This window comes from Loa loa (genome assembly GCF_000183805.2).
Source record: "Loa loa unplaced genomic scaffold supercont3.105, whole genome shotgun sequence".
Classification (NCBI taxonomy): domain Eukaryota; kingdom Metazoa; phylum Nematoda; class Chromadorea; order Rhabditida; family Onchocercidae; genus Loa; species Loa loa.
In genome coordinates, this window is record NW_018108285.1 from 166,409 (window position 1) to 192,558 (window position 26,150).

Genomic DNA, 26,150 nt, shown 5'->3' on the forward strand with positions numbered 1-26,150 from the left:
AATAATAATAATAATAATAATAATAATAATAATAATAATAATAATAATAATAATAATAATAATAATAATAATAATAATAATAATAATAATAATAATAATAATAATAATAGTAATAAAAATAATAGTGATAAATAATAATAATAATTATTAACAATAATAGTAATGAATAAATAATAAAAACAAAAAAGAGTGAAGATGGACCAAAAACACATTCTTCGAGCAGCAGATTGACAATTTTTTCTGCATACTATAAAAATACGTCAACATATGTTAATAAGAATCGTATGTGGAGAAGCGATATCTTCGTACTTTGTCCATCTTCAAGGCAATAAATAAAAAAAAAAGTGTATACAAGTAAATCGAAACAATCACGAATAAACAATCCAGATACCATACAGCGTATAGGCAGTGAAGGTCGCAGCAACCTGTTATAAAGCCTTGTGCTAAACAAATTCTAAATTCCAACAAAATTTCAACAAATCCCAAATTCCAACAAATTTCAAGCATTGATCTCAAGAAACTTGATGGATTCCAAACTTGACGTTTCCGGAAAAAAGTATCAGGTGTAGCAGGTCGCAAAGATACGAAGATATGCTGTTTGGTACGATTTAAATAATGAAGGCGAAAGTTTAAAGCAAAATTAAATCAATAAAATATCCTAAAACTGTTCCAAACCGTTGTTTGGAGATTAAAGCTAGCAAACAGAGTGCTAAAGTACGGTCACTTACATCAAGGGAGAGAAGTGCCGAGAATGCTCGCTCCATTATTTCGCATATAATAGCTCATAATCTGAATTATAGAATCAAATAAATCTAAATTCTCCCGAACAAACAAAATGTTTCACCCCTTCTGGAAATATTGGTTTCAAAATTTTTTTTTTCAAAATTTACCTTCTATATTGAAGATGAAAAACGAACATAGTAAATAGTCTCTAATTTGTAGCGAATTCATCCCTAATCTGTTTTTTCAACAATAAAGACTAAAAAGTAAAAACAAATAAGAATACAAAAATGCGCACCTAAATTTTTGAGTACCACACAGATGACTTCCTGGATATTATGAGATATAATTATAGAGAGGCATTAAGCCGAAAACGATGAGAGGAATGGAATTATAGGCATATGTGGAGACTCCCATTATAAATTGAATGCAAAATAGAAATGAATAAGCAAATGCTACTTTCATGTAATTTTAAAGCATTGCATACACTAAGATGACTACTACTACTTTTTTTTCTCTAAATTCATTGATAATCTTTTTTTCTTTCTTTAATACTAATTAGTTTATGCACGAAGTGTGTATGAATTACATGAAGCGTTATTGAGAGGGACATCAAATAAAACAAATTCTTCCATATGAAGTCCTTTTCATGGTGTACACGAAGTTTCCGCAATACATCAGTGAATCTTCACCTGCTTTCACTTTTTTTTTGGTCGTCATCCTATGATCCATAAACTGTCACATGATCGCATGATAATACTGTTGACTGCCTTTAGCATCTTTTTCATCCTACACCGATACTCGGATTCTGTTTATGATCAATTTCTATTACCAAACCTTTAAACTTATCCGGACTACACTGACCGCAGTAACCACCACAACGTCCAAATATTCGTGCATTATTCTGCAGCACATAATATCTATTCATAAAGTAATAAATGACAATATTCTTAACAATCCTAACAAAAATTTTAGTTAGTGCAAGGAAAAACTGTTGTGAAAAATCTACATGGATATATGCTTCATTTAATAACACTTCAATTATTCCCATACATTTACAAGACTATTCATAATTTCCATGGAATTTAATTTAAATGATAAATCTCATCATCGTTCTGATGTTTCCTGAACAAATTTATCAATCTTCTTTTATGAAAATAATGTTGGGACCTTTTAAATCCACACACAATTCTCAGCTTTTTCATCATTTTCAATAGTACATATTATCCGACATTTCTTATCAATGCCTTATTAACATCAGCAGTAGCTGATGCAAGATTGTACTGTGGAACAGTCCGTAAGACTAAATATTATGGTCACGTTCGAGAATACTTCCAAGTATTCCTTATACATTTTGGATTTGTCAAAAGAAAGTAAACATACATCAGAACGCTCAATTCTCGAACTTGTACGGTGTCCTTGATCAACCCACCGGAGGTCGTCCATCACTCGGAGACCCGTTCCTCTTAAATCGATACCGAATCGACCCTGAAAAAATAATGAAAGCTTTTCAATTTCAGAACAGTTGCCATGAAAATTTTAACAACAAAATATTAAGAAAAATCTACTGGTCTTCATTACGGAGTCTAAAAAGCGAAACCTGTGGGCAATCAACAGCGCTGTAACAATCACCAGCTGTTGCAAATGCTACTTCTTCACCATGTGATGTTGTTGCGAATGTGTGATCGTGAACTGCAATAAATCACTTTGAAGTATGTTCATCCTCAATACTTCCTTTTTATTAACCCTTCTTTGACTTTTGATCCATGATAAAGATGTCCTCTATGAACATTAAGTCTCGCTTATTCTAAGTCATGTTGATATACAGCTATTTTAATTGTCGAAATAAGCATCCAACTTGATCAAATTTCCAAGTTTCAGGACTCCAATTACAAAAAAAGAAAATAAAAAGACGTAAAAAAAACAACATTTCACCTATTACTTTGAGGTCAGAAAAACCATAAATTATTTTACATTATCATTCCGTTTCAATTAACAGTATTGAAACAGAATAATAAAATATGGTAATTCATTAGATCATAAAAAAACAACTCACTGTTTATTTTCATGTTGTGAAGATCGACACGAACTTTTGAAAAACTTGAGAAGCCAGCACTTGCACTTCCATCATCCGTGCACATGCATGTATCGTTACGTTGTCCGTTATGAGGACACGTAAATGGATACAACAGTCTAAATGAAAATAAAACATCAAATTATTACATCTAGAGAATTGTATTGTATATCTACGCCTCTTTATTTTGCTGATAACTAGAAGAGATGTTTCAGATAAGATTTGTAATCAGAAACAACTAAAATACTAAAACTATTCGGTCCTTTAATGTAGTAAATCACGTTACCAAGACTAGACGTTAGATGTGATGCAAGCTTTTTGGTTCCAAAAACTAGAAAAAGATGGATCTTTAAAAAAGTTAACATTTTAACCACACTTGCATTGAAACAATGCAAATATTCTAATGCATCATTCAGAAGAACTTTCAGCATCAATCCATACATAAAAATTTTGACTGATATTACCTTTTCCCGTAAATTTCTGCAAAATTAGTTTCGCTATTGAGATTGATGTACGTTTTTGGTAGCGTTTCATTCATTAGGTGACAATAAACGGTAATGCGAAAACCGGCTACCAGAACGGTATAATTGCCATCGACGGTGTTCTCCAGCGTAAAGTACGCTTTCAGTTCTGCACAATCACCTGGTAAGCCTGTAATATATTATTAACCTTAGATATTTGCAAAAGTTAATAACACTTCCAAGCTATCATGTAATTGACAAGTTTTAACTTAGACCCACTTCATAACTATTCACAGCAGCATACCCTAAAAATTGCTAACATAATTCAAAATCCACAAAGTGCAGCGAATAATCGTAGGATTTTGCACTCAAATAGATTTTGCACTTTCAAACAACGTTTTACATCCTTGTCTATGTGATGTCTTTATGCTTGTAAGTGAACTCATGATGCTAATGTATAAATAATGTTCTTAATACTTACAATTTCTCAGGAAACAACTTTCCCGCCTTTTCGGTCTATCTGGACTTTGATCACAAAGATCTCGTGATACCCGTCGGCCGTCCCTATCCAAGCATCGCACACGACGTCTCCGATAGCCTGGACCACAACTTGTCGAGCACTGCAACTTACTGATTGTAGGAAAAAAGTATTTGAATGACTTTGATACCTACATTGAATGACTTTGATATATACCTTTGACATGATGTTATTTTGATACAAGAAGTGCTTATTGTTGCGAAAAAAAACTTTTCAGAATTTTAGAAGATGCAGAATAACGTAATGAGATGCAATGCGACACTTTGCATCTTAAATTATGGTATTCAAAAAGACAATTCAGCAACTGAATTTTTATTTCATAAACTAAGAACTAATTAGTGTTATTGTAAATAATTTAAATAATTTATAAACTGAGCAATGCACTCCTACAACCTCATTCGACCTGGTAATTTCAGACAGTGAGCTTGAACAATGTCGAAACATGGCAAAACAAGATTTGGCGAACTAATAGCAGATATAAATTTACTGTCAGTTAGATGGCCTAGGGTGATAGGTAGGTGAAATTAAACACTTTAGCTGCTGAAATCACAACTTATAGTAGGGTAATGCTTAGCATGCAGTTATGCCGCAGGAAAGTGCATTGTAGTTGGTATCCGAGGCAGTTTTTGCAGAATCACCAAGTGATAACGACTAACAAAGTGTTTAGGAGTTGTTTACATCATTATGAAAGGATATTATTTAGTGGAAAGGAAATTGCGTACAAAAATAGAAAACATTCCGTTATTAATAGACAAAAAGTGCTATAAGCAGAAATGAATGAAGAGACAATGATTACCTGTGACCAAGGCCCAACAGACCAGCGATATTTAGCATCGCAAGGATTCATTGCACATTCTTTACTAACTGATGGCCGAGTTAATCCATTACACATTCTCGATTGTACGTTCGGCTCTGCGCTGGAACTATGATTTTGACTACGCACACGGCATTCAATCCGACGAAATTGAAATCCCGTATCACACGTTTTAGAACACTGAAAAAATGAATGAATTTTCAAAATGGTGCTCTTGAAAATGACATCCGTGGTATCAAACGAGAAATTATCATTGTTGTAACATCACCAGTACTGACCTATCATTCAGTAACTCAAGTGCCGAACTATTGCTGTCAACTTATTATAACATTTACGTAAAGTAGCCAGTTAACTGTTCAGTGTTACGTACGAAAATGATATTCACTTCAGATTGATCCATTACACAGAAATGTGTTGATAAAAACAACAATCAATTTCTTTTCTCACCTTAATTCACCTTTCTTTTCCGCTCTCTCCATTCCTTTCATTTAATAGCTTACTGAAAAATTCTATAATTAAAAGAACGCAAAGGCCATACCGTACTCCAAGGACCAGGCACCCAGTGATAGAGACAGTCAGTAACAGGACACGGACGCGTCATTTCTGGTGCAGTTTCATTACTGCACATTTTCGGTGCTGCACGTTTACCCAAATTGCTAACGCAGTAAACACGACGATGTTGATCAGACTTCTTGCACGGGTCAGTACACTAAATTTAAGGTATATGTAATGTTACGATTTAGACCATTCAAATGAAAGCTAAGAAAAGTAAGGAAAGGTTCCTTAGACATTAAGAGATGTTTGTCCACTTTTGACTTCAATGCATATCATCATTTACTGCTAAATTAGCGCATTAGATGTGCACGAACGCTGAACTTAACAAGCAGCCTAAGTTCGCTTCATACTTATGCACTTCTCAGCTCTATCCCACTGCCTTAATGTCATATTTCACGGACGTAGTTTTTTTTTTTGTGTGTGTAATAGACATGAGATGAATGCAGAAATGAAACTTAATGAATCTTGCTACTTTTTTTTTCACTTCTATCATATTTATATATTCGTTGCCCACTGATTTCTAAATTTATCCTCCAAATCTTTACATTCTCGTACAAATACTTTGCACCTTTCTAGTTGCCAGCGCTTCTTCTTTCATTCAGAATATTGCGCAAAATAGGCGCGCACACAAAATTTCTCTAATTTTTCCTTGATTGCCACAAAATGTATATGCGAGATTTTATAGTGTAGGAGGGATATGAAGAAGAATATGGGTAAATATTCCCAACCTTAGACCATGGGGTAGCTGCCCAGTGATATGCAGGACAAGACATTGTCATGCACATTGAATTTTCCAATGGCTTTGGCAACTTTGCACATTCCATATCCGGCAAATGGGTTCGCCGACCTTTCTGACACATCACCTCACGTGTGCGAACTCCTTTACCACATGTCACCGAGCACTGCAAATAACGACACGATATGAACACAATAAATCTATAAAAGAATGTCAAGATTACTTACACGCATTGACGGTCGTTGGAACTAAATGTCAACTTTCACATTGACGACATATATGAGAAGCCCAAATTTGAAGGAAATTGCGCCTCAAAGGAGCATTAGTAAAATTCATCAGAGTTACTGGTGCTGTTATTTCATTAATGGCAATGTGCAACATAATAATCTTAGGTCTGGACCTTACTTTCTGCAGAAGAAAAAAACTACACAATGGTAGTGAAGGAACCAATCCTGTTAAATACCTTTGCTACTCTTGTCCTGATTATTAAACAAATGTTCAATTTCTGTTCCTTTAGATGAGAACAGCAACAGCAACAGCCAAGACAAAAAAATTGATTTTTGAGAGCCAAAATTACACATGCAATTATGTGCCAAAGACAGCTATACTTCCGACTAACTGCATCTTTTAGTTGATCTTATCCCGACTACTTGAACAGCCATACTATCCATAGTAATTCCTTTGAAAGAATGACCTTCTCTTTCGCAACTATTCTTCCAGGCTTCCTTTTGCTATTTGCAAACAGGAATTTTTTGTAAGCATCAATAAGAGCAACCAGGTAACTCTTTTGACTTCTGAACGAGATGGATTTGATCAAAAAACTTTTGAAGTTATCAGATTTGATCAGCGCAAAGTTACTGGATTCTGAATAAGTAAACATCAAAGTTGGTGTTGAAAAGCAGTGTATCCGACCCAATCCACATTAATACCGACTTGATCATTTATTCGTAAAGCGTTTTTTCCTCTTTTTTTTTTATAATATAAATTGCCACGAAAATATATTTGTATGGACGGACGGATTTTGTGGAATACAGAAATCGATGGAATGGTAATCTGTGCTTCGAGTACTCTGGATCTCTAATTGGCTGAATAGTTTCGTTAAGTATTCCAATAACCACATATTCCAGATATAATCTAGCACTCTTGGACGACACCTTCGAGCACAGCTAACAAGTATACTCCGAACTTCATGACAAGATATCACATTCTAATATATTTAAGAAGTATACTTCTTAACATCATTCACTCACCATTGACCATTTCCCAGTCTTCCATCGTGGACAGTGCGTCATTCGACAGCGATGGGAATCAATTGGCCGCTTTGCCGGATCACAATATTTAGATGCTATTGAATGACTATGTGAATTGACACATGACACAATACGTTTACGAACACCACGCCCGCAAGTTGTCGAACACTGAAATGCAAAAGCAAAACTATGGATGCTTAGAGGAAGAAACCAAAAAAAAACAAAAACAAAATTAGCCGCAATAATTCAAGAGCATGCCGTTTAAATTTAAATCACGTTTAGGTTACTTTCTGGACAATGATTATAGGTAAGCATGATTATAGGCCAGGTAAGTTGGGATGGGAATAAAATAAGCCAGACTGAAAAGCTCATTAAACAAATGCGCATGGAAGCGAATGTTATTCAGGATATTACCAAACAATATTATTTGATGCTACGCTTATCCAAATGGATGCTTTTTCGAAAATTAAGTGGGAAAGTAAATACGTAGACTTGAAATATACTGCATCTCAAAGCACAAACAGCAAGCAAGGTAAACGAGTTAAAATTAGTAGATTTTCATCCTAATTCTCGAGATGGAACAAACTGAATACTAGAAATTCCAGAAGTTTCAGGCTGGTAATCCAGGAATTCATATCCAGATATAAAAGAATGGAGAACACACATTGGTTAGATCACAATCGATAATAAACACAACCACACAAGCCAAAAGAACATAGTAATATAATAGAAAAACCAACAAAACCACAGCAAATATTACGAGGATTCGAAAGATATATTTACATAAACGATGAAGCCATGCACAAATGACACACAACATTATAGATTACTTCCATCCAGAAAATCCAGCAACATTGAACCTCAAGCTAAGTAATTACGTAAGTTGAAGCTTTTTATAGTAATTAAGTTAGCAGACTTTTCCTTTTTTGCGAATTGTAACTACGATAAATCGATAGTCCTGATAAATGCAAGTCTTACCATTTGTCTTATCATGTGAGGAATCATCTGCCGAGCGCACAAAAATTTTTGAGATTTTTTTTTGTCTTTTTATACTGTCGAATCTAAAATCTTCCACATAGGTCTGATAAATGGATAACTGGAATATTTATCTACCTGCTCGATCTAAAATTCAGGAAGATGAGTGCAAAAACAAGCCATCGAAGAACGAATAATTTTTTATATCTTAGCGAATTTCGAAATAACGTCATTTTGTAAAAGTATTAACAAGCAAATATCGCTTGGTTCTTTTTTAAGAAATAGAGAAAATTTTGTTCAGAACAGAAAAGAGAAAGTAACATGCACTAACAAATATTAAATAAATAAAATTGAATAATATGAAATACGGGAAAGCTAGTGATACAATTGAGTAAAAGACCATTCATGAAAAGAAAAAATAAAAAAGAATAAAAGAATCACAGTATTGTTTTACAAAGCACGCAAATTTCCATAACAAATAGCATTAGAATGTGATTATTAGATTAGGATTACTTTATTTGTCATTGTCACAAGTAAAGTAACATTATGAAACCCCGGGAGAGTTTTACTTATTTGTCCTATGCTAAACTCTTTATGAGATATTAATATGGCAAAACACTAAGGATTAGTATCGAGCTCCTAAATGAACAAATTTTTCTGGAATAAAAATTGAAAAAGTATTGATACTCTTTAGCTTGGCTATAAGATCTAAATAAATAAAGCAGCGCTTCTGACACCCAACTTTACCTCTGAAATAAAGTTGGGTGAAGTTGTAGTGCAGGAGACAACAAATACAAAAATAGCGGACAGAAAATACAATGCTTTTCAGAATGGCTGTTGAAACAAAGCTATGAGCACCATTGTTTCTAATCTTTCGCCTAAAAGAAAATTTTTCCGATAATCAGTAGCACCGCGCTAAATGGAATGGAAATGATTATTGATCAATAAAAATTATCCTGCTGATAAATTATTCAGCATTGTAGTCAATATAAGAAGTTTATACAGCATATCATACTGTATGCTCATGTTTATACTGCATTTTGTTGTTGCCAAAAAAAAGACAAGTAATAATGAGAGCATGACACTGGTAATGATCAGTGTTATTAGGTACAATTTTGACAACTTACTTAATTAGATGATATGTATCTTTGGTCTTATCGATCTCCAATTGCTAATTTAAAGAAAGCTCATGTACAACTCTTTTATTTTTAATTTATCAAATGAAGCAAACATGCGTTAGGAATTTTATGGAAATTGTGACATACTCCCAAAGGCAGTGTCAAAACAGTCATACATCACTTATCATTGATGAAGCGGCAGAAGACAGACTGATAAAGCGGTAGACAATAAAAGCCTGAACAAAGTGGCAGTAAAATGGCAGATGATTCAAAAAACTGGAAAGCAGAACTGAGTGATTCATAGAAAGCAAATATCGGAATATGAATGATAGTCTCAGGAAGACTATTTTATTCTATCTTATACAAAATTATTTCACGATATCGACAATATTCTGATTAAAATGTCAATAGAAAATACATCAATCATCCTTATTGAAAAGAGAAAATGCCTAATCAATATGCAGATTTTGATCTTGGCATAAGATTTATCAAAAAATATGAGCTAACAAAAATGTTCCGTCTTCATTAACTTTTTCCATTCAAAGAGACATCTGCGCCGATGTTGAAAGCAATGCAATAGAAATATAGTCAGTAATACGGAAGCTTTTAGAAAGACTAAAAGCTAAGATATGAAAGCTAAGATGAAATATAGCCAGTGTCAATTAAAAGAGAAAATAGAATGAATCATGAATTCGAAAATAGAATTATGGAAAGAGAAAATCATGGATTCGTTCTATTTTCTGTTTTAATAGGCTGCGAATCTTTGCCTGCCTTGCTGTCGTATATACGGATGAATGTTCAACGATGCATAATTCAAGGATAGTTTGTGCAGATGTGGAAAATAAGAAAAAAAAAATAGAACGAAAATGGCAGTTGGGTGATTGCTGTAACACAAAACGACTGATCATATTAGTGATTTTCGCTGTTGTTAAGGTATCAGACAACAACACTTCAACGTATACTGGACGTCATACTGCATAAAGCACGCGTGAGTAAGTTCGAACTCGTAGCCGTTCATTTGAATGAGCAGTGGAAGTGACAGACGATAAAGGTGAGAGCACGCAACGTGATGTACTTGTACGTATATAACTTCATTTGTCGTATTCAACAAGCACTGGTTATGGAGAGACATTTACAGACCGAAAATGACAAGACAAAACAAATATTGTAAGCGGAGCGAGCAAATGAAAAACAAAGAAGCAAAAAAAAAACTTCACTGAAACAGGAATATATTATTTCCCACGTATTCTATGATATCTACGTCTACTTGTACGTACCGGACTCCATTTTCCTGCATACCAGTGATAGTATTCATTTGTCATCGATGTTGTTTGGCATTTGACCTTATTACACTCTCGAACACTGGATGGTTTTTCAGGGACTAAACATTCCGCATCTTGTACCCTTTCACGTGTTTTTCCATCTTCACACCAAACTGTACGTTTCTGTGTACCACCACCACATGTCACTGGACACTGAAATTTGTTCGTTATCCGAAATGAAAAAGAAGAAAACGATTTATTTGCTTGATATAAGATATGCTTATTGTTGATAATTATTTTAAACGACTACCATCGTTACTCCTTTTCCGGACAGGTAATTTCTTTAAAAAATTGCAACATTTAACTTCGAATTGAAAGAGACATACATGTGACCAAGGTGACATCTGCCAGACGTTGGACATTTTGACACACTCTTGCTGATTACAACGCTCAAATTGAACCGGTTTTTCTTCTTCGTTACAAAATCTAGTATTACATGTAACCAGACGTCTGCGCCAACCACCTCCACACGAAACTGGACACTAAAAATTCTAGCCGTAATTAAACAGCACATTATTATCAAAAGCTATTGGTAACTGATGAATTAAAAGACACGGAGTGAAGGTTGATATCGGAAGACTCCCAAAGATTCAATGCATAGTCAATATAAAGAACTGTTTCATGTATCTAAACAATACAAACCTTTTCCCAGTCTTTAGTAATCCAAGACCCAAGAGGTGGTTCTCCCAATGGACATGGATTCAAGTTACACGATCTGATTGATTGCGGACGAATTGTTAAATCACAGTCTGTTTCCCGTACTTGCTCATTACCTTCCGTCGATTCGCAGCTTACGCGACGATCTGTTGTTGCATGTACGCCACAAGTAACTGAGCACTAAATTCCCATTTTTTGAAGTTTTTATTCGAAAGATTCATACAACATTGATTCTGTCTCGACTCTTTACTTTTCAGGAAAAGATCATTTGCATTACTCTTTGCTATAAGTTCTTATAAAGGGCTTAGCAATACCTTGGAATATCTTATGGTCTACTATAAAACAATAAGGGTTAATATAGCTTCAAACTCCTCACTAAATCATCAAAAGTAGTCAAATTCGCTGATGGTACTTATCAGTAGAGTTTTCCTGCAGAAACGAGAAGTTATATGGAATAGTGTTTGATGATGGATGATATAATATGAGATGCTCAGCTTCATTTACCATCTCAAAACATTATTACAACACTCTGTAGGGTAATCATAATTAAAAAAGGAAGTGTGACCCTGCATGAATCGATTTATTTGATATTTTCTTTCACAAGATTGTAAAAAAAGAGAACAAATCAGAATGTACCGATTTCCACGGTCCAACAGTCCATTGCGCACATGGCTTAACCTGGCAATATCGGTAGGTTTCAATGGGTTCCAGATGCTGACAATATGTGTCGGTAAGGTCACGAACATGATCACGACATACTACAAGACGACGCTGTGTTCCATTTCCGCATGTTCGCGAGCAATCAGACCATGGCCCAATAGCCCATCGAATTTTTGGTTGATCACTTACTGTACTCTCGATCACATTTTGTGCAAATACTTCGCAATTGTCACGCTCACAGATTTTTTCTGTTTTTGGGCGCATTGCCTGTAATCAGTTTGTTTTTGCTTATTACTGATTCTCCTTAACCCTCCCTCATATGCAAAGAATTGTTGACAACGCAACTGATCCCCACAGCACGGAAAGAGATATAAAAAGCCAAGGGGTTCTGAATACAATTGTATTATTACGAAAATGAGGCACAAAGAACAATCCGGGAAATACATAAGCCTGATTTTTCATCAAAATGGAAGTAAAATATCAAAATATATGAGAGATCCTTTCTGCAAAAATGATCTAGACAAACATTTGTTATCCTCAATCCTCACTAGTTGGTGTTATGGAAAGGATATGCTTACTATATCGCATTCACTTTCATGAACAATAGATTTTCCTCGTAAACATTGTATTGTGCGAATTTGTTGACCAGTACCACAAGTTACAGAGCAGTGCGACCATGGAAGTACTTTCCATTTAGCGCATGGCAGTAAGCTATAATATAAGAACTCCTGAAGACAATAATTCAGAGACACCTGAGAATTTCTTCAGACAGGGTGAAGTACCAAGGAACAGTTTAACTACTTACCTACACCGCTCAACTTTTGCTACATGAGTGTCACTGCATAATGAACCGTCAACAACCTGATCTCGATATATGCATTCAACGTTCCTTGCCCTTACACCGACACCACATGATACCGAACACTGAAAGAGTTTTCCACTCTTTTATTCTTAGTTAATTGACAAGGTGAAGAAAATTTAGGTGCGGAAAAGAAAAGAGGGAAGTTTATAGAATGATAATGAGAACTAAGAAGTGACTAGTACAAATATGTACAAATATGTTTGACTAGTATAAATATGTTTGATATTTTCAGTGCGGAACAGAAAAGTCTCAAAAAAGAACAGGAACCTTAGTCCAATCGGATGTCCGCCAAAATGGACATGGCCCTTGATTACACGGTTGATGACTTTGGGGTCGAGCTTCACCCTGTCTCAAGCACTGCTCATCGGATACCTCATTTCTATTAGCATCAACACAAGACACATGCCGAGTTTTCCAACCATCAAGACATGACACCGAGCACGCACTCCATAATCCAAGACGCCAACTGGGACATACCGTGCGATGACATGGCTTTTGTACAATTCGTTCGCGACGGTCACACAAACCTCAACATGTGCTAATTAGCAAGCTAGAAAACTTCATTTTCTCTCAACAACTTCGACCATAAAGGAAAGGAATGCATATAGAACCCACAATATTTCGGTTCGTAATTTCCCAACTTTCCGATTTAGTCATAGTTTTTTCTGTAGAAAAATTATCATGTGTGGGAAGCAACCTTTATAGCACAACCCTCACAGTGCGAGGATGAAGTGACCTTGGCTACTGCTGCAAACTGTTCGGCATTCACACGAATCACTTCTTTTTTTAGGAAAATTGAACTGAAACTCACTTTGGTCGAGATGTCTGCCATTCAGATCGGTGCAAACCGCATCACGTGTTTCGATACCATCACCACAACTCACCGAACAACTGCCCCATGCGCCAAATCTCCACTGCGTACAGATTTGCTCATTGCACTTCTGCCAGTCATGCTTTTCTTTGCCGTTGCACATCGTCAAGTGTACTTCACGACCTGCCGCATCTTGGCACGATGCATGGCGTATCTTGACACCTCCATCGCACGATCGAGAACACTGCAACAGTCCCTCGATTTATACTACCTCAGCAATATCAGATGCAAATTGAACTGTAACTGAGCGGCAATACATCTTTGAAAGCTATAATACGATAAGATCTTATTTTGTTCAAATTACTCAACCAATAAGGAATAGAAATTAGTATACTTCAGACCATGCACCATAGACCCATTTGGGACATGGCATTCGATTGCACTCCTTCTCCGTCTTATCCTTAATTGCTTGCTCACAAGCACGATCATCCAAGCGTCGATTTGCATGGTCGCTACAGTAAGCTTGTCGACGACTGATACCAGATATGCCACATGATTCAGAACACTGCAAAATGTTGAGTATGACTTTCTGTATTAAGAAATGCATCCAATGAATCGTAGTATATCTTTAAAGCATGTTGAAATTCTTTCTCATTTCAGATTTATGCACACTATTATCATCATTCGGTTCCTCACAACTTCAAACATGATTCATACCGGTGTCCATTCCGTGTATGTCCACTTCCGCCCTGAGCAATCCACGTAACATTGTGCATGGTCACTCGGTTTCTTTAATTCATGACATTGTAAATCAGAAATAACGGTTTCACGTCCATCTACGTAACTTCGAATGCATTCGCTTTTTTGGCGTTTTTCACCACGTCCACAAGTTGCATTGCACTGTCCGATCGGCATTACACGCCACCTGTAGTCAACCCCATGATATATGTATATCTTTTTATTATCAACACATCAGGATATCATTTAAAAGAAATTACACCCTTATGCATAGCATAGAAGGGCAAGTGAAAATGATACTTGATGGTGCAATCAATATTGCACATTCGTGTTTCAGTTGGCGGACGATGAGATACACACAAATTGTCACTTACGCTCCGACTTGATATTGCATCAACACAAATAAGCTCTTGTTTTTGCTGACCTTAAATTAAGAGAAAAAATTGGAAAGACATTCCAAAATCATTGGAGAATATATCAAAATTCGATACTTTGTTGAAAGATTTTTTATTGTAATTATGAAGCAGGTACTAAAAACTAGCATTACATCAGAATCAAAGTAAGCAGGAGATTAAGATCGATAAACGAGAAATGGTACGTTACTTTCTTACAGGAAGATATTACTAAGATTCCTCTTTCGTGACAGTGCGAATATCATAACGAACGTCAAGAGTAAAGTTCTGTTGACGTGCGTCAGGATTCAGATGCAATTTATGATCGCAACCAGAAGTCTATAAAATTAGACAAAAAGATATTTGCAAGGAGACAACCTTGACATAATGAGGAACATTCTGACCAACGTTCACTAATACGCCAGTAGTAATTTGTCACTGATGTTTCATATCCAAATCCTACATTTTGTGCTGGTACCATAAATTCATAATGTATATCTGGAGGGTATAAATTTCCAACCGACAATACATGAAGATAAATATCAGTCCTAGAAACATTAACGTGAAATAACCAATTCTCTCATTTCTTTTTGCTAAAGAACAAAAAAAAAGAAAAAAAAAGAACGAAAAAAGTGGTTTACAAACTATTACAAACTAACCGTATAGGTCCAGTGCCATTTATTCGTTCAACCACATGATCACTTCCAGAATATTCCAATACCGTGTCCTGTATGGAAATTTGTTGTCGGAAAACTGATACTTGATAATGACCATTAAGCAGAAATTCTCCATTGGCATTTCGCAAAGCTATAACATGTATTACTCTTATGCAGTAACAAGTATAAAAACTATCAATATTCTTACAAGAAAGTTTCATTGATAATTGTTCAACATAAAAGCTCTTATTATACTTTAAAACTTCATAGATTTCATGTTCATGTAATACTTGCAATGAGTCTGCAGAGAGAGAATGGTAACAGTTAGGTAGATTCTCCTTAACGCAATATTTTCTTCAAGAGAAAAAGTGGTAGAACCCAATAAGTGGATGATTGCATAAGCGACTGATAACTTAATGAGTGAATTAACTAAAATGGTTAGATATTTGGTTCTGATGGTAAGTCGAGTATGTGATCAACCCATTATCAAAGAAATACGCAGTAATGGAAGATCAGGTTATGCTGGTGAAATACTCTCATGGATCAATTACCAAGATAGTTATCGTCTTCTTTTTGGTTGCGATATCCATGTTGTGTTATCTCGATATTTGCTGAACCTGCAGGTATTTTCAAAACTTCGTTGTAGCCAAATGATCCACGTTCGTTGTAGTTACCTGATACAACCCGACATGTGCTTCCGTCACCACCACAAATCCCACATTTATCACGTCGCATTTCTGAACCCAAACGATGGTCGCAACCAGCCTGAAATTCTTTTATTTGAGCCTAAAGTACCTCGTTCAACCTGAAAATATTTTAAAACATCACGTGTTCATAATACCTTAGAAATTTTTCCAAACTTATATCGAGAAAGATCAGGAACCTTATGACAAGTGCCATCGATGCACATATCATCCCCATGCCGGTAGCACGGAGTGCCATCCAGAACTTTATCCTTAAGCAAGTAGAATGCAGCAGAGCCGCTAATACGGCAATATAGTTTACATCTTTCGTTGTCGCTTACTGAAATAAAATGCGTTAGTGACACATCATTGCCAAATCAACACTGAATGAACTAACAAAGAGTAACGAACCTCCGGTATATTTGGGTAACCAACGTGATTTGGGAGGGACCCCATGAATTCCAACATCCTGATTATCAAATTCCGAACACTGTACTTCTCGGAAACCAGGTGTATCCCATGGACAATCTTGGATATTACATGGTCGATAACGTTCTCTTTGCCCAATACAGTATTTTCCACCATTGCTAGGTCTGTAAGCAAACTTTTTATGTCATTTATCATCACTTTTTAAATCCTAGTTTATCTCATTTTCGAAAGATGTTCAATTAAAAATGTCCGAAACTGAATGAAAATCCCTTATCTCATAGCTATAGACTCTTCAGTAAAAAAAAGCATTCAAAAACATTGTAAACACACGAAAGAACTGTGAGGTACTGAGCGTCAGTATCCATAAAAACTAATTCAAGAAAAAAAAAATCGAGAGCTACTGCTGATCTCTTCTTACCCACTTATAGTCCATATAACCTTAAGTGGTTGAAAAGAGATCAACAGCAGCTTTCACCATAATATCCTAATTTCTTTATAGTGATAGAAAAGAATGACTGTGAATGAAAGTCAGTAACAGAACCTTGGATTATCGCAATCACGTAAGGCTTTCTGTATACCTCCACCACAAGTTCTGGAGCAATCGCCCCAATTTTTCCATTCACCCCACGAACCATCCAGTTTAGCTCGTTGTTGAGGAGCCATACCTACACATTCACCACGGTGACACCACTATAATAAGAGCATCGTATATAGCAGTAATGCTAATGAATATAAGTATCATGATTAGCTTCATTTAAATTTAAATTGTTTGATAACATTTAAATTTGTTATGGCGGATAATCGTTTTAGAAATCGAATAATATAATTGAGCATTATAAGTAATAAATATATTGGTAATACTAACCTGATTATCACCACAAGGTGTACCATCAGCCCAAGGCATATGTTGCGTTCTACAACCCATCTGATATCCATAATATGTAGCGCACCATAACCTACGACATGCTGGCTGAAAACAAAAAAACCATTAAATTTTCCTGAACTTGGAAACAAACGGAATGGTAGTGATGATATTACTGGAACTAATAAAAAAGAAAACGTTATAATTCTAGCAGTTTTAGTTCCAATTACACCACAACACTTAGGGATGACTTTTATAAATTCAGGAGTAACTATATGAAATGAATTATCCAAAGTTTGAAATCAGGTAAGCAGCTACCATGTAAGGGCATAATTCAGCCGATGGCCCAAATACAAACTGGCATTGTTGATTAGCAGAAAACATTGCTCCAGGTGCCGGATCTTCAAACATTCGATCATAATAGCGACGTTCGATCGGCTGATCCAAAATACATTGAGTCTGAGCTCGATTCGCGCTAAAAAAAAAAGCATAAAACCGTGCTCATATTAACATTGTAAAATGAACAGTTTATAAAACGGAATTATAGTAAAAGACTTCAAATAACTTAATTTCAGAACGAATTGTTTTGGCTTTCGTAAATTAAAAAGTAAATTAAATGAAGATTAACTCGAGAAACTTCGCCAGCATAGCAGCACTACATGGACTCCACGACCAAGGATGTGTATTATATTCGAGTGTTGGTGCCATAATATGGTAATTGTGTTTGTTTAGGGCCATGTAGCGACCACACTTTCGTTCATCATCATGTGGAATATTGAAACTAAAATTATGCATTCATGCGGTGATGACGCAATTAATTGTATTTACTTTATTAATTAAATGACATCATTTAGACTCACCCCAACCCTAACGACAACTTCCTGACTGAAACCACTTTCAGGAGTAAGCAACATACCATCCATCTGGTAATTGAGGTCAAGTATTAAAGTATTCTAATTCCTTGATTTGTAAATATAATGTAAATGATCTGTAAAAAGAGACAAATATAGAACGTACATATGGCCTAATTCGTGAGTGATCGTGAATGCAGCTGATAAGCCGTTATCTTCGATAATTGCACAGCTTCGTAACGAGTCACACATAGTGCCCAGCTCGGCGAGACCAAGTGTGTCACATTTTCCTGGTGCCCTATCATTCAAATTAGGTACAAATAGTCTTCATTTACGTATCAAATTAACACATCACCATAAACATCAAGCTTTTCTTCTTAATCAGTGATATCTAGGATGAGGATGGGAAGAGGAGATATGGCTGCTTGACTTGCATCCGAGAAGTCAATGTGTGCAAGTTGATGAAAGAAGCTAGAACGATTGTATTCGGTATTTGTTAAATTCGAGTAATTTCCAGATAGTAATGAAACAGGCAACTGTAATGCATTCATTATAAAATGAGTTCGTATCTACAGTGAAGTGAATTTCAATTTTTCCTAGAGATTTGTAATTTCGAAAATTTTAACCTGCATATATCATGTCGTGTGAGCAGAATGGCTACATCATGATGATTTGGAGCGTCATCGTTCTTGTCATTGTACGTTTCTTGCCAGCGACAAAATTGTTGCAACGTATCTTGCGCATTATCACTAATATGTGGCCCAGCCTAGAATACAATCACTTCATAGTGTACTTACTTAATTTAGTGCAATAATTTCATCACTTATTTACAATGATTTACAGCAATTTGATTAAATACTGATCTACTAATATAAGTAGTGATCTTTCCGCCTTAGTATCTGACACTGCAAGACATATCTATTCTGAAAAGAACTAGCAGATGAAATTTAGGGTATACTGGTAATTTACACCTTGAAATTGGTCTACGAACTGATAAAGTGAATAGGAACATTCCAATTGAACAACCCTATCCATTTCCTGATATGGATTGAGTAAATGGATAGTGCAACAACACGGCAGCACCATAATTTCCTTATGCAAAATGTTGCCAAAAGTGTAATAATTGAAATGTGCACTTTTTTTTTTTTTCATTAAGTAGACAAAACGAACCGCTTCATGTTTCAAAACGATTAAACGTGTTACGATAATGTTTATTGCAGCGTGTAAACTTGGATGTCGATAAATGGAAGCTACCTGAAATATGGGATGGAAAAATTTCTCGAAAATGTCACATCAAAATGTTCAAATGTTCGTTGAGATTTATACGCGGTAAAAAGATAGTTGCAAATAGTATTTAAAAATTGTTCTGCCCAGTTGTCCTCCAACTTTCCTTAACGAAGATACTGAGAAAGGGAAACAATGATGGAGGTTCAATGAGGCTATTGAAACTCAATCACAAAAAGAGATAGTTAAAAATTTTTTTCACACCTTCTTTAAACTGATTGGAAAAATACAGTCAGACGAGTTTTCTCTTTATTTATTGATCATATTTAATATTTTGGGGATTAGGTGATTAACTGTTGGACAATCTACGCTATTAAATGGGAGGAAGAAACAAACCGTCGAAAAAAGTGTAAGCACATAATTTTCAAGATTATTTTGATGATAGAGAAGCATTTTATTATCCGCAACAACAAGCACCTCAACATAATGGTCCCAGGAATTGGCCGAACGACGAGATCGGACAAACCAGCTATCTGAAACAACAACAGTACATGCTTTCCCCAGTTTAACCTTACTAATTAACTCATCAGCTAAAGCTATCAGTTTGCAACTAGTAATATATTCGAACCAAAGAGCCTTCTCGAGCATCAAGCGTTTTAAATAATTCTCTTTCCAAATTTGTTTGTAGTCATTTGTTGCTTTTAGCATTTAGAAAATGCTTTTGACAAAATCTTCTGCTCAAAACATTTCCGATTGAAAAAAGATCCAAGATTGAATCTTTAATTTTCTTTCTTTTTTTTTCTTTTTTGCATTTTCTGCATCAGTTTTCATTTAATTTAGTTTATCAGCCAGTTTGCTGATAGGTCGAACAACTGACAATTCGATTTCTAATTACCTCGAGAAAATTCTGTACTATCTATCCTATATGATCTTTAGGTAGAAACCCTAGCCCTATCGTCCATTCAAGATCACCAGTTATCCATTATCTGATTTGCTCAATATCAGGAGGAAGCCCATTTTCCTCACTGCAAAGAAAATAATTTAAATAGTAGATTATGAGAAACGTATTATCTGACTCTATTTACTTATCTGAAAAGATTTGGTAAGTCTTATTACATCAGGTTTAAAAGCTTTTGTTTATAGCAGTTGAAGGTTCACGAACACTTGATTTAAAATCCTTCTCTCCGATCATTTGATAATTAACAGGAAACCACAATTTGGACACTTAGGTACATTCTCGCACGAGCTCCTACCCATTTTTCTAGCGTTCTTGAAAGTTCTTTCCACCTTCGCGTCTTCATCATTTACAATTTCTCCAATTTTTCAAAATTACGTCTGCCCTTATAGAATACCCAATCAAGATGGTTCTGGGTGCAACAAATAACTCTATTTGTTTTGGTTACTGAAATTCAGAGAAATGATTTACTCTTGAACTAATTCACTGGATTCTGGCAATGCTCTCCATGAGGAAATTAGCAAAAGTTCCCCCTCTCCATTATATTTTTCCGGACTTTAGTGTAATGAATGGGTCATGAGGTGTCTGATTTACATGAAGCAGTTCTCAAAGTTGTTTTGATTCTTTGATATAAAACATTTTGTGAAAACCTTTACACAACAACTAGTAGATCGTGATTGAAATCCTGAACTCATACAGACGAACGAAAGATAAATTCCTTTCTTATTCCAATTTTTGAATTGGAAATAGAAGAAAAACATTTTCTTCAAATTTCCTCTGAGTACATAAAATTCGTTCCAACAAAATGATAGAAATAAAACCGTAATCTTTTCTTTCTTTTTTTTTTATCATCTCCCAACGAGCTTTAAGGGGAAAAACTATCTTATTCTATATGCCTAATGTATAAATTTTATAGAAATTAATCTATTAATTAACTAAACATAGTTGTATATCCTCAATAGTATACCATCTATACGTATTTGATCTCATTTGAAATGTTTGATGAAAGAAAATCCTGCATTTCTGCACTCCATATATCTTTGCGTGACAACCGTTAAATTTTTTTTTTCTTTTCTGAACATTAGATTAACCAGTGATTCAACAAAGTAGCTTAAAGCACCACTAGGCACAAGCATTTCGCTAATAAGTCTAATATAACATCAATTATTAACGACTCTTCGTAAGATACGCCTTGCATTATGATGAGGAATGTTGACATCTGAAGTGATGAATCGTCCAAATGCCGGAATACCATTTTGAATCGATTCCTAATTTTTCTTTCCTCTCCGACTTTAATGATACAGGAAAAGATCTTCCTTTTTGCTTTTGAAGATGTTTTAAGAATCTTTAATTTGCAACTGCTGTGAATATAACACATTTTGTAAATGGAAGTATTGAAACCGCTACACTGATATCCGAGTAATTCCAATGATTTTTTCAAGAGGTAAGAAATATTTTCAAGAAGTATATTCAGGTTTGTCAGATTTTTACGTTCAGCTGTGCTCTTAGTATCTTTGTAGTCAAAATTATTTTTGAGATGGTCAGTTTGCGGAACGATTTCGATGCCGCAGATGGAAATAAAGGTCAGAATTTAAGATAAAAACTCATTGTATAAGTTGAAAAGTTTTGAATAAGTGAAAAAAAAATTATACCGGTGATATTGATATTTGGATCAAATATGGTCGTGTATTGGGCAGTGTTATTATCGTAATTGGCATTGTCGTTGCTAATGCGATAGGCAGTGTAGTTATGAATTTGAACGTCGTTGCCTGAGTTATTATTATTACTTCTATGATTACTTGTTGGATATGAATTAGCAGAAATAGTGGTAGGAGTAGTAGCAGTAGTAGTAGTAGTAATAGTAGCAGTAGTAGTAAGAGGAGTAGTAGCAATAATGGGTGAAGAAGAACTGGAAAAACCATATTTGTGGAATGAATGAGATCGGGATTTGTACACGATATGGGCCCTGGACGATGATGGTTTGCTTAGCATCTGATCGTCCTTTACTGGCTCTATGAGATACGTTCCGTCCGGCAGTGCCAGAGTACCAAACTGCAAATAATTGTAATTTTCATATTTTTGTAAATCAAAAAATGAACGAAACAATTTACATCAAATGTTAATTGATAAAACCGGTAAGTTGAAATGTCATAGACTTGAGAATGCACTACAGTTGCACATGATTGAATATTTTCAGTGAAATTCATTACTGTTATCTAGCAGGTAGGATTATCGCTTAGTTAATCGCTTATCATAAAATAAGCAGGACAGTTAACTGATCATGGCACTCGTTGTGATAGTGATACGAAACAGGAGATTAAAAACATGATTACCAATCCGCCGCTGTCGTCACACAAATTGACAATCGAGGACTCAGTAGCACCTTTAACATGAGCGCTGTAGAGACAATCGGGTACGAATCTGGACATTCGTGCATGCGTCGTGTCCAGCGAATCCATAAATTGTACAATCGGTCGAATCCGATTGTTCTCCAACATCGGCAGTGATCTGAATTTTTTGTCAACAGTAAGTTAAACACAATAAAATTTGGAAAAAAAAAGATTTTAAATTGCGCGATCTCGTGCTTGATTTCGTGGCATCTGTTACTTATCCGGGGATTGAGAAGCATGAGAAGCATGAAGTAAAAACGAACTTGTTATTGGGTTGGGGTAACTGCTTCCAGCGCATGAGATGTATATGCAGTTCACTTTTGGGTATTCGATCACCGGTGTCCTGGCGTAATCGGAAGTAGCACGTGAAGCCACAATCTCGTGCCAATCCACGTACCCCATGCCACTTGGCATCGCTCCCTGTAGAACGCCGTCGTCTTGTCTGATGTCGATTGATGTGCCATACTTCTCCATCTCGCAACTTTGCATCTGTGATACATCTCTGTTTCCCGATTATTTTAATATTTTTTTATTTGCAGCTTACAAAGAAAAATTTCATGGGAAATTCAGATCTACGATCTATGACAAATTTATAAAAATACCTAAAACATCTTATCACACCGTTATTCAACAACTGCTACAGTTTGCACACGAAGGATGCATCACTGGCAAATTATTATCAGTGATATTTAGATTATTTAAATTCAGATCTAAATGTCAATATTCATATTTTCAGAGGTAGTAAGTCGAAATTATAATGCCTGTTTAGAAAAGAAAAAAGAAATCAAACCAATCATTTTTTTGTTAATTTTAAGATGATAAGCTTGCAAAGTTCATATAGTGCAGGACAGTAAAACATTTGTTACAGTATTACTGGACACTCAAATGATCCAGGCAAATTGACCCGACTCCATCAAATATCAAGGTAATTATTGAAAAGAATGCTATGCAGATCAATTCCTTTAATCTTTTTCACCTCTATGCCAAACTTTTCTATCTCTAGAATTCCGGATTTCGGCACCACCGATTGTCTGTATGTTTCGTAAATTTTAAAATTTTTAGGACTTTTCAGACTCATAGATTTAAAACTTTAGACATGTAAAGTGTCCAATTAAATTTCTCATTGTACTTTATTGCAGTGCTTTTCTTAATATCATGCGTACACATCGAAATAGAATCTGTGACAAAACTTTAAGAAAAGATTGAAAGTATCGCAGGGAATATTTAAACTAAACGAGACCACAGGATCAAGTAATCATTTAGTGCATATTCTATGAGGAAAAAAAAAATGAAAATATTCCCGAGAAATTGATGACAGTGTAAAACAAAAAAGTAATCGGAAAAAATTTTGAAGAAAACTGTCACGAAGGGTAAGACAGAAGAAAATATCCCTCATATTTCGGATCTCAGCAAACAGTGAAAATTGAAGTGGACGAAAGCAGCCGAAAGGTAAATAAAATTCTGTTCGAAAAGTAGCGCCTTCTTGTCTGCAAAAAAATCTTCATTCCTTCCTCATTTTGCTTCTTTCTTTTTTTGTTTTTTTGTTTTTTTTTTGAATTTGGATGATTTCTCCACTAAATGCACTATTGATATTTTCCGCATCATTTCGGATCAGCTTGTCATTAAGCCCATAAAATATTTTGAAATAGCTTGAGAATTTAGAAAACAAAAAACGGTTAAGACATTTTTGACAGAACGAAGTAAAAGGAACAAACTCGAACATGTTAGTATAATTTATTAAAATTTAAAATATATGAAGCTTTCCAGGATCGTTACGCAAAAAAAAAAAGTCACGGCTTACCATTTCTACAGTTTGGTCGCAATCATTTGCAGTGATGAATGTAAATGGTAATGAGAAGGAAAAAATAAAAAAAACCATTTATAAAAAGAGCCAACACAAATATGCTTGTAGTTTTTTCAACTGTTAGAAAGGATGTGATAGAAAAAGTTTATTCAAAAAGAAAAAGTATTACTATTAAGAGAAGAACTGAATGGAATTGAAGATTGATTAATAAACATAAAAAGTGTCAATCGAAAAAGAGAAAAAAGGTTACCGCCGATGCTAATATGATAAAAATCCATATAAGAAGTAAAATGGAAGGACATTCAACAGCTGCAACTATACGTATCAATCCTTTACACACATTCCTCTATCAATCATTAATATATTTAAAAAAAAAATGAAAGAATGAATGAATGAATGAAATTGGTTTCATTATGCTAAAATCGACCGTGTTAACTCATATGAACGACGTAAGAATTTTTTGCGTTCTCCAATTAAATACCAGGATATCTCTTTTTCTCTCTTGGCTCAACTATATCTTGGACTTTTCAAATTCAGCGCAAAAAAGTACGATAGAAAACGATAGAAAAATTAAGTTTGGTAAAATTTGAAATTTTAATGAAAGTTGCAGCTTACTTTTTATTTACCGCAAATTCTATTTGTAGTGTCCCCTTTATCCATTATTTTATGAAATATCATAAATTTGGCCCACTAAAATTCAAAAATTATATTCCAATCGATCAATAAACAAATGAAGGTTTCATTGCAAAAATGAAGTGTTACTTCCGATAGCTTAAGCAAACATGTGAATTAAATTAATTAATTAAAGGACTGTTTTTTTGTCCCTTTCTCAAAAGATCAATATTCAACTATCAGACATCTGATCACATCAGATTACTCCATCGAATTTCACTGGTCATGGCGATAAAGTATGGAAAACTGTAGAAGTAACAAAAGAAATGGCATTTATTTAAAAAGTAAAACAGACTATCTTCAAGCTTTTGTTTTTTTCCTTTTCTTTTTTTTGGACTTTACAGCATTATTTCCGACCGCACTGTCTAAAGATGTGGTCTGGATGGTTTGTAATACTAACCGTCACATTATTGCACTCAAATCCGAAGATCAGCACTTTATATCTTACAAATATATCAAATTCTGATTTGTGAAATTTTAATTTTTTGCAAATAAATAGGAGAAGAAGACAAAACTTTATACCAGAAAGAAATGAAGTTATATCACGTTTATATATAAATTAAGGATTCATTGGATATAATAAATTTAAAGAAATTACCTGTAACAGCGGCAGCAATTAGACGACTGCGTAACTGAAGTACTTTTGTAGAAGGTAACCCTCGTAGATACAATGAACTGAATAAAACAGCTAGCGCAAAAACAACAGCAACAAAATATTCAGATTTCTGAAAATATATACTGCTATCGTTGTCGTTGTTGTCGCAACTGCTATTGTTCCTGTTGTTATTGTTGTTACTGTTGTTGTTGTTGCCGCTGTTATTGCTGTTGTTGTTGCTGCTGCTGTTGCTGTTGTTGCTGTTGTTGTTGTTGTTGTTGTTGTTGTTGTTGTTGTTGTTGTTGTTGTTGTTGTTGTTGTTGTTGTTGTTGTTGTTGTTGTTGTT

The 26,150-nt window shown here is 34.9% G+C and overlaps 2 protein-coding genes across 2 annotated transcripts; both read right to left on the reverse strand.

The window, feature by feature from the left end:
- Positions 1–1,290: 1,290 nt before the first annotated feature.
- LOAG_03945 (hypothetical protein) lies at positions 1,291–8,129 on the reverse strand (the record flags this gene model as incomplete). Its single annotated transcript, XM_003139482.2, has 11 exons — positions 1,291–1,624; positions 2,104–2,208; positions 2,321–2,412; positions 2,777–2,913; positions 3,259–3,445; positions 3,737–3,875; positions 4,590–4,787; positions 5,146–5,316; positions 5,891–6,064; positions 7,149–7,316; positions 8,127–8,129. The coding sequence occupies 11 exons, from the start codon at positions 8,127–8,129 to the stop codon at positions 1,505–1,507; spliced, it is 1,494 nt and encodes a 497-aa protein (XP_003139530.1). The 3' UTR covers positions 1,291–1,504.
- Positions 8,130–10,473: 2,344 nt separating this feature from the next.
- On the reverse strand, positions 10,474–23,222 carry LOAG_03946 (hypothetical protein; the record flags this gene model as incomplete). The annotated part of the gene is made up of 27 exons (XM_003139483.1): positions 10,474–10,716; positions 10,890–11,045; positions 11,206–11,400; positions 11,857–12,147; positions 12,459–12,591; positions 12,686–12,804; positions 13,010–13,269; positions 13,554–13,797; positions 13,948–14,118; positions 14,271–14,478; positions 14,592–14,715; positions 15,062–15,231; positions 15,343–15,490; positions 15,891–16,104; positions 16,223–16,362; positions 16,434–16,615; positions 16,993–17,141; positions 17,317–17,421; positions 17,632–17,788; positions 17,942–18,094; positions 18,331–18,462; positions 18,791–18,930; positions 19,335–19,418; positions 19,785–19,921; positions 21,996–22,395; positions 22,677–22,851; positions 22,997–23,222. Coding segments are annotated over 27 exons (4,856 nt in total), but the record flags the coding sequence as incomplete, so codon positions are not given.
- Between the last annotated feature and the right edge of the window lie 2,928 nt (positions 23,223–26,150).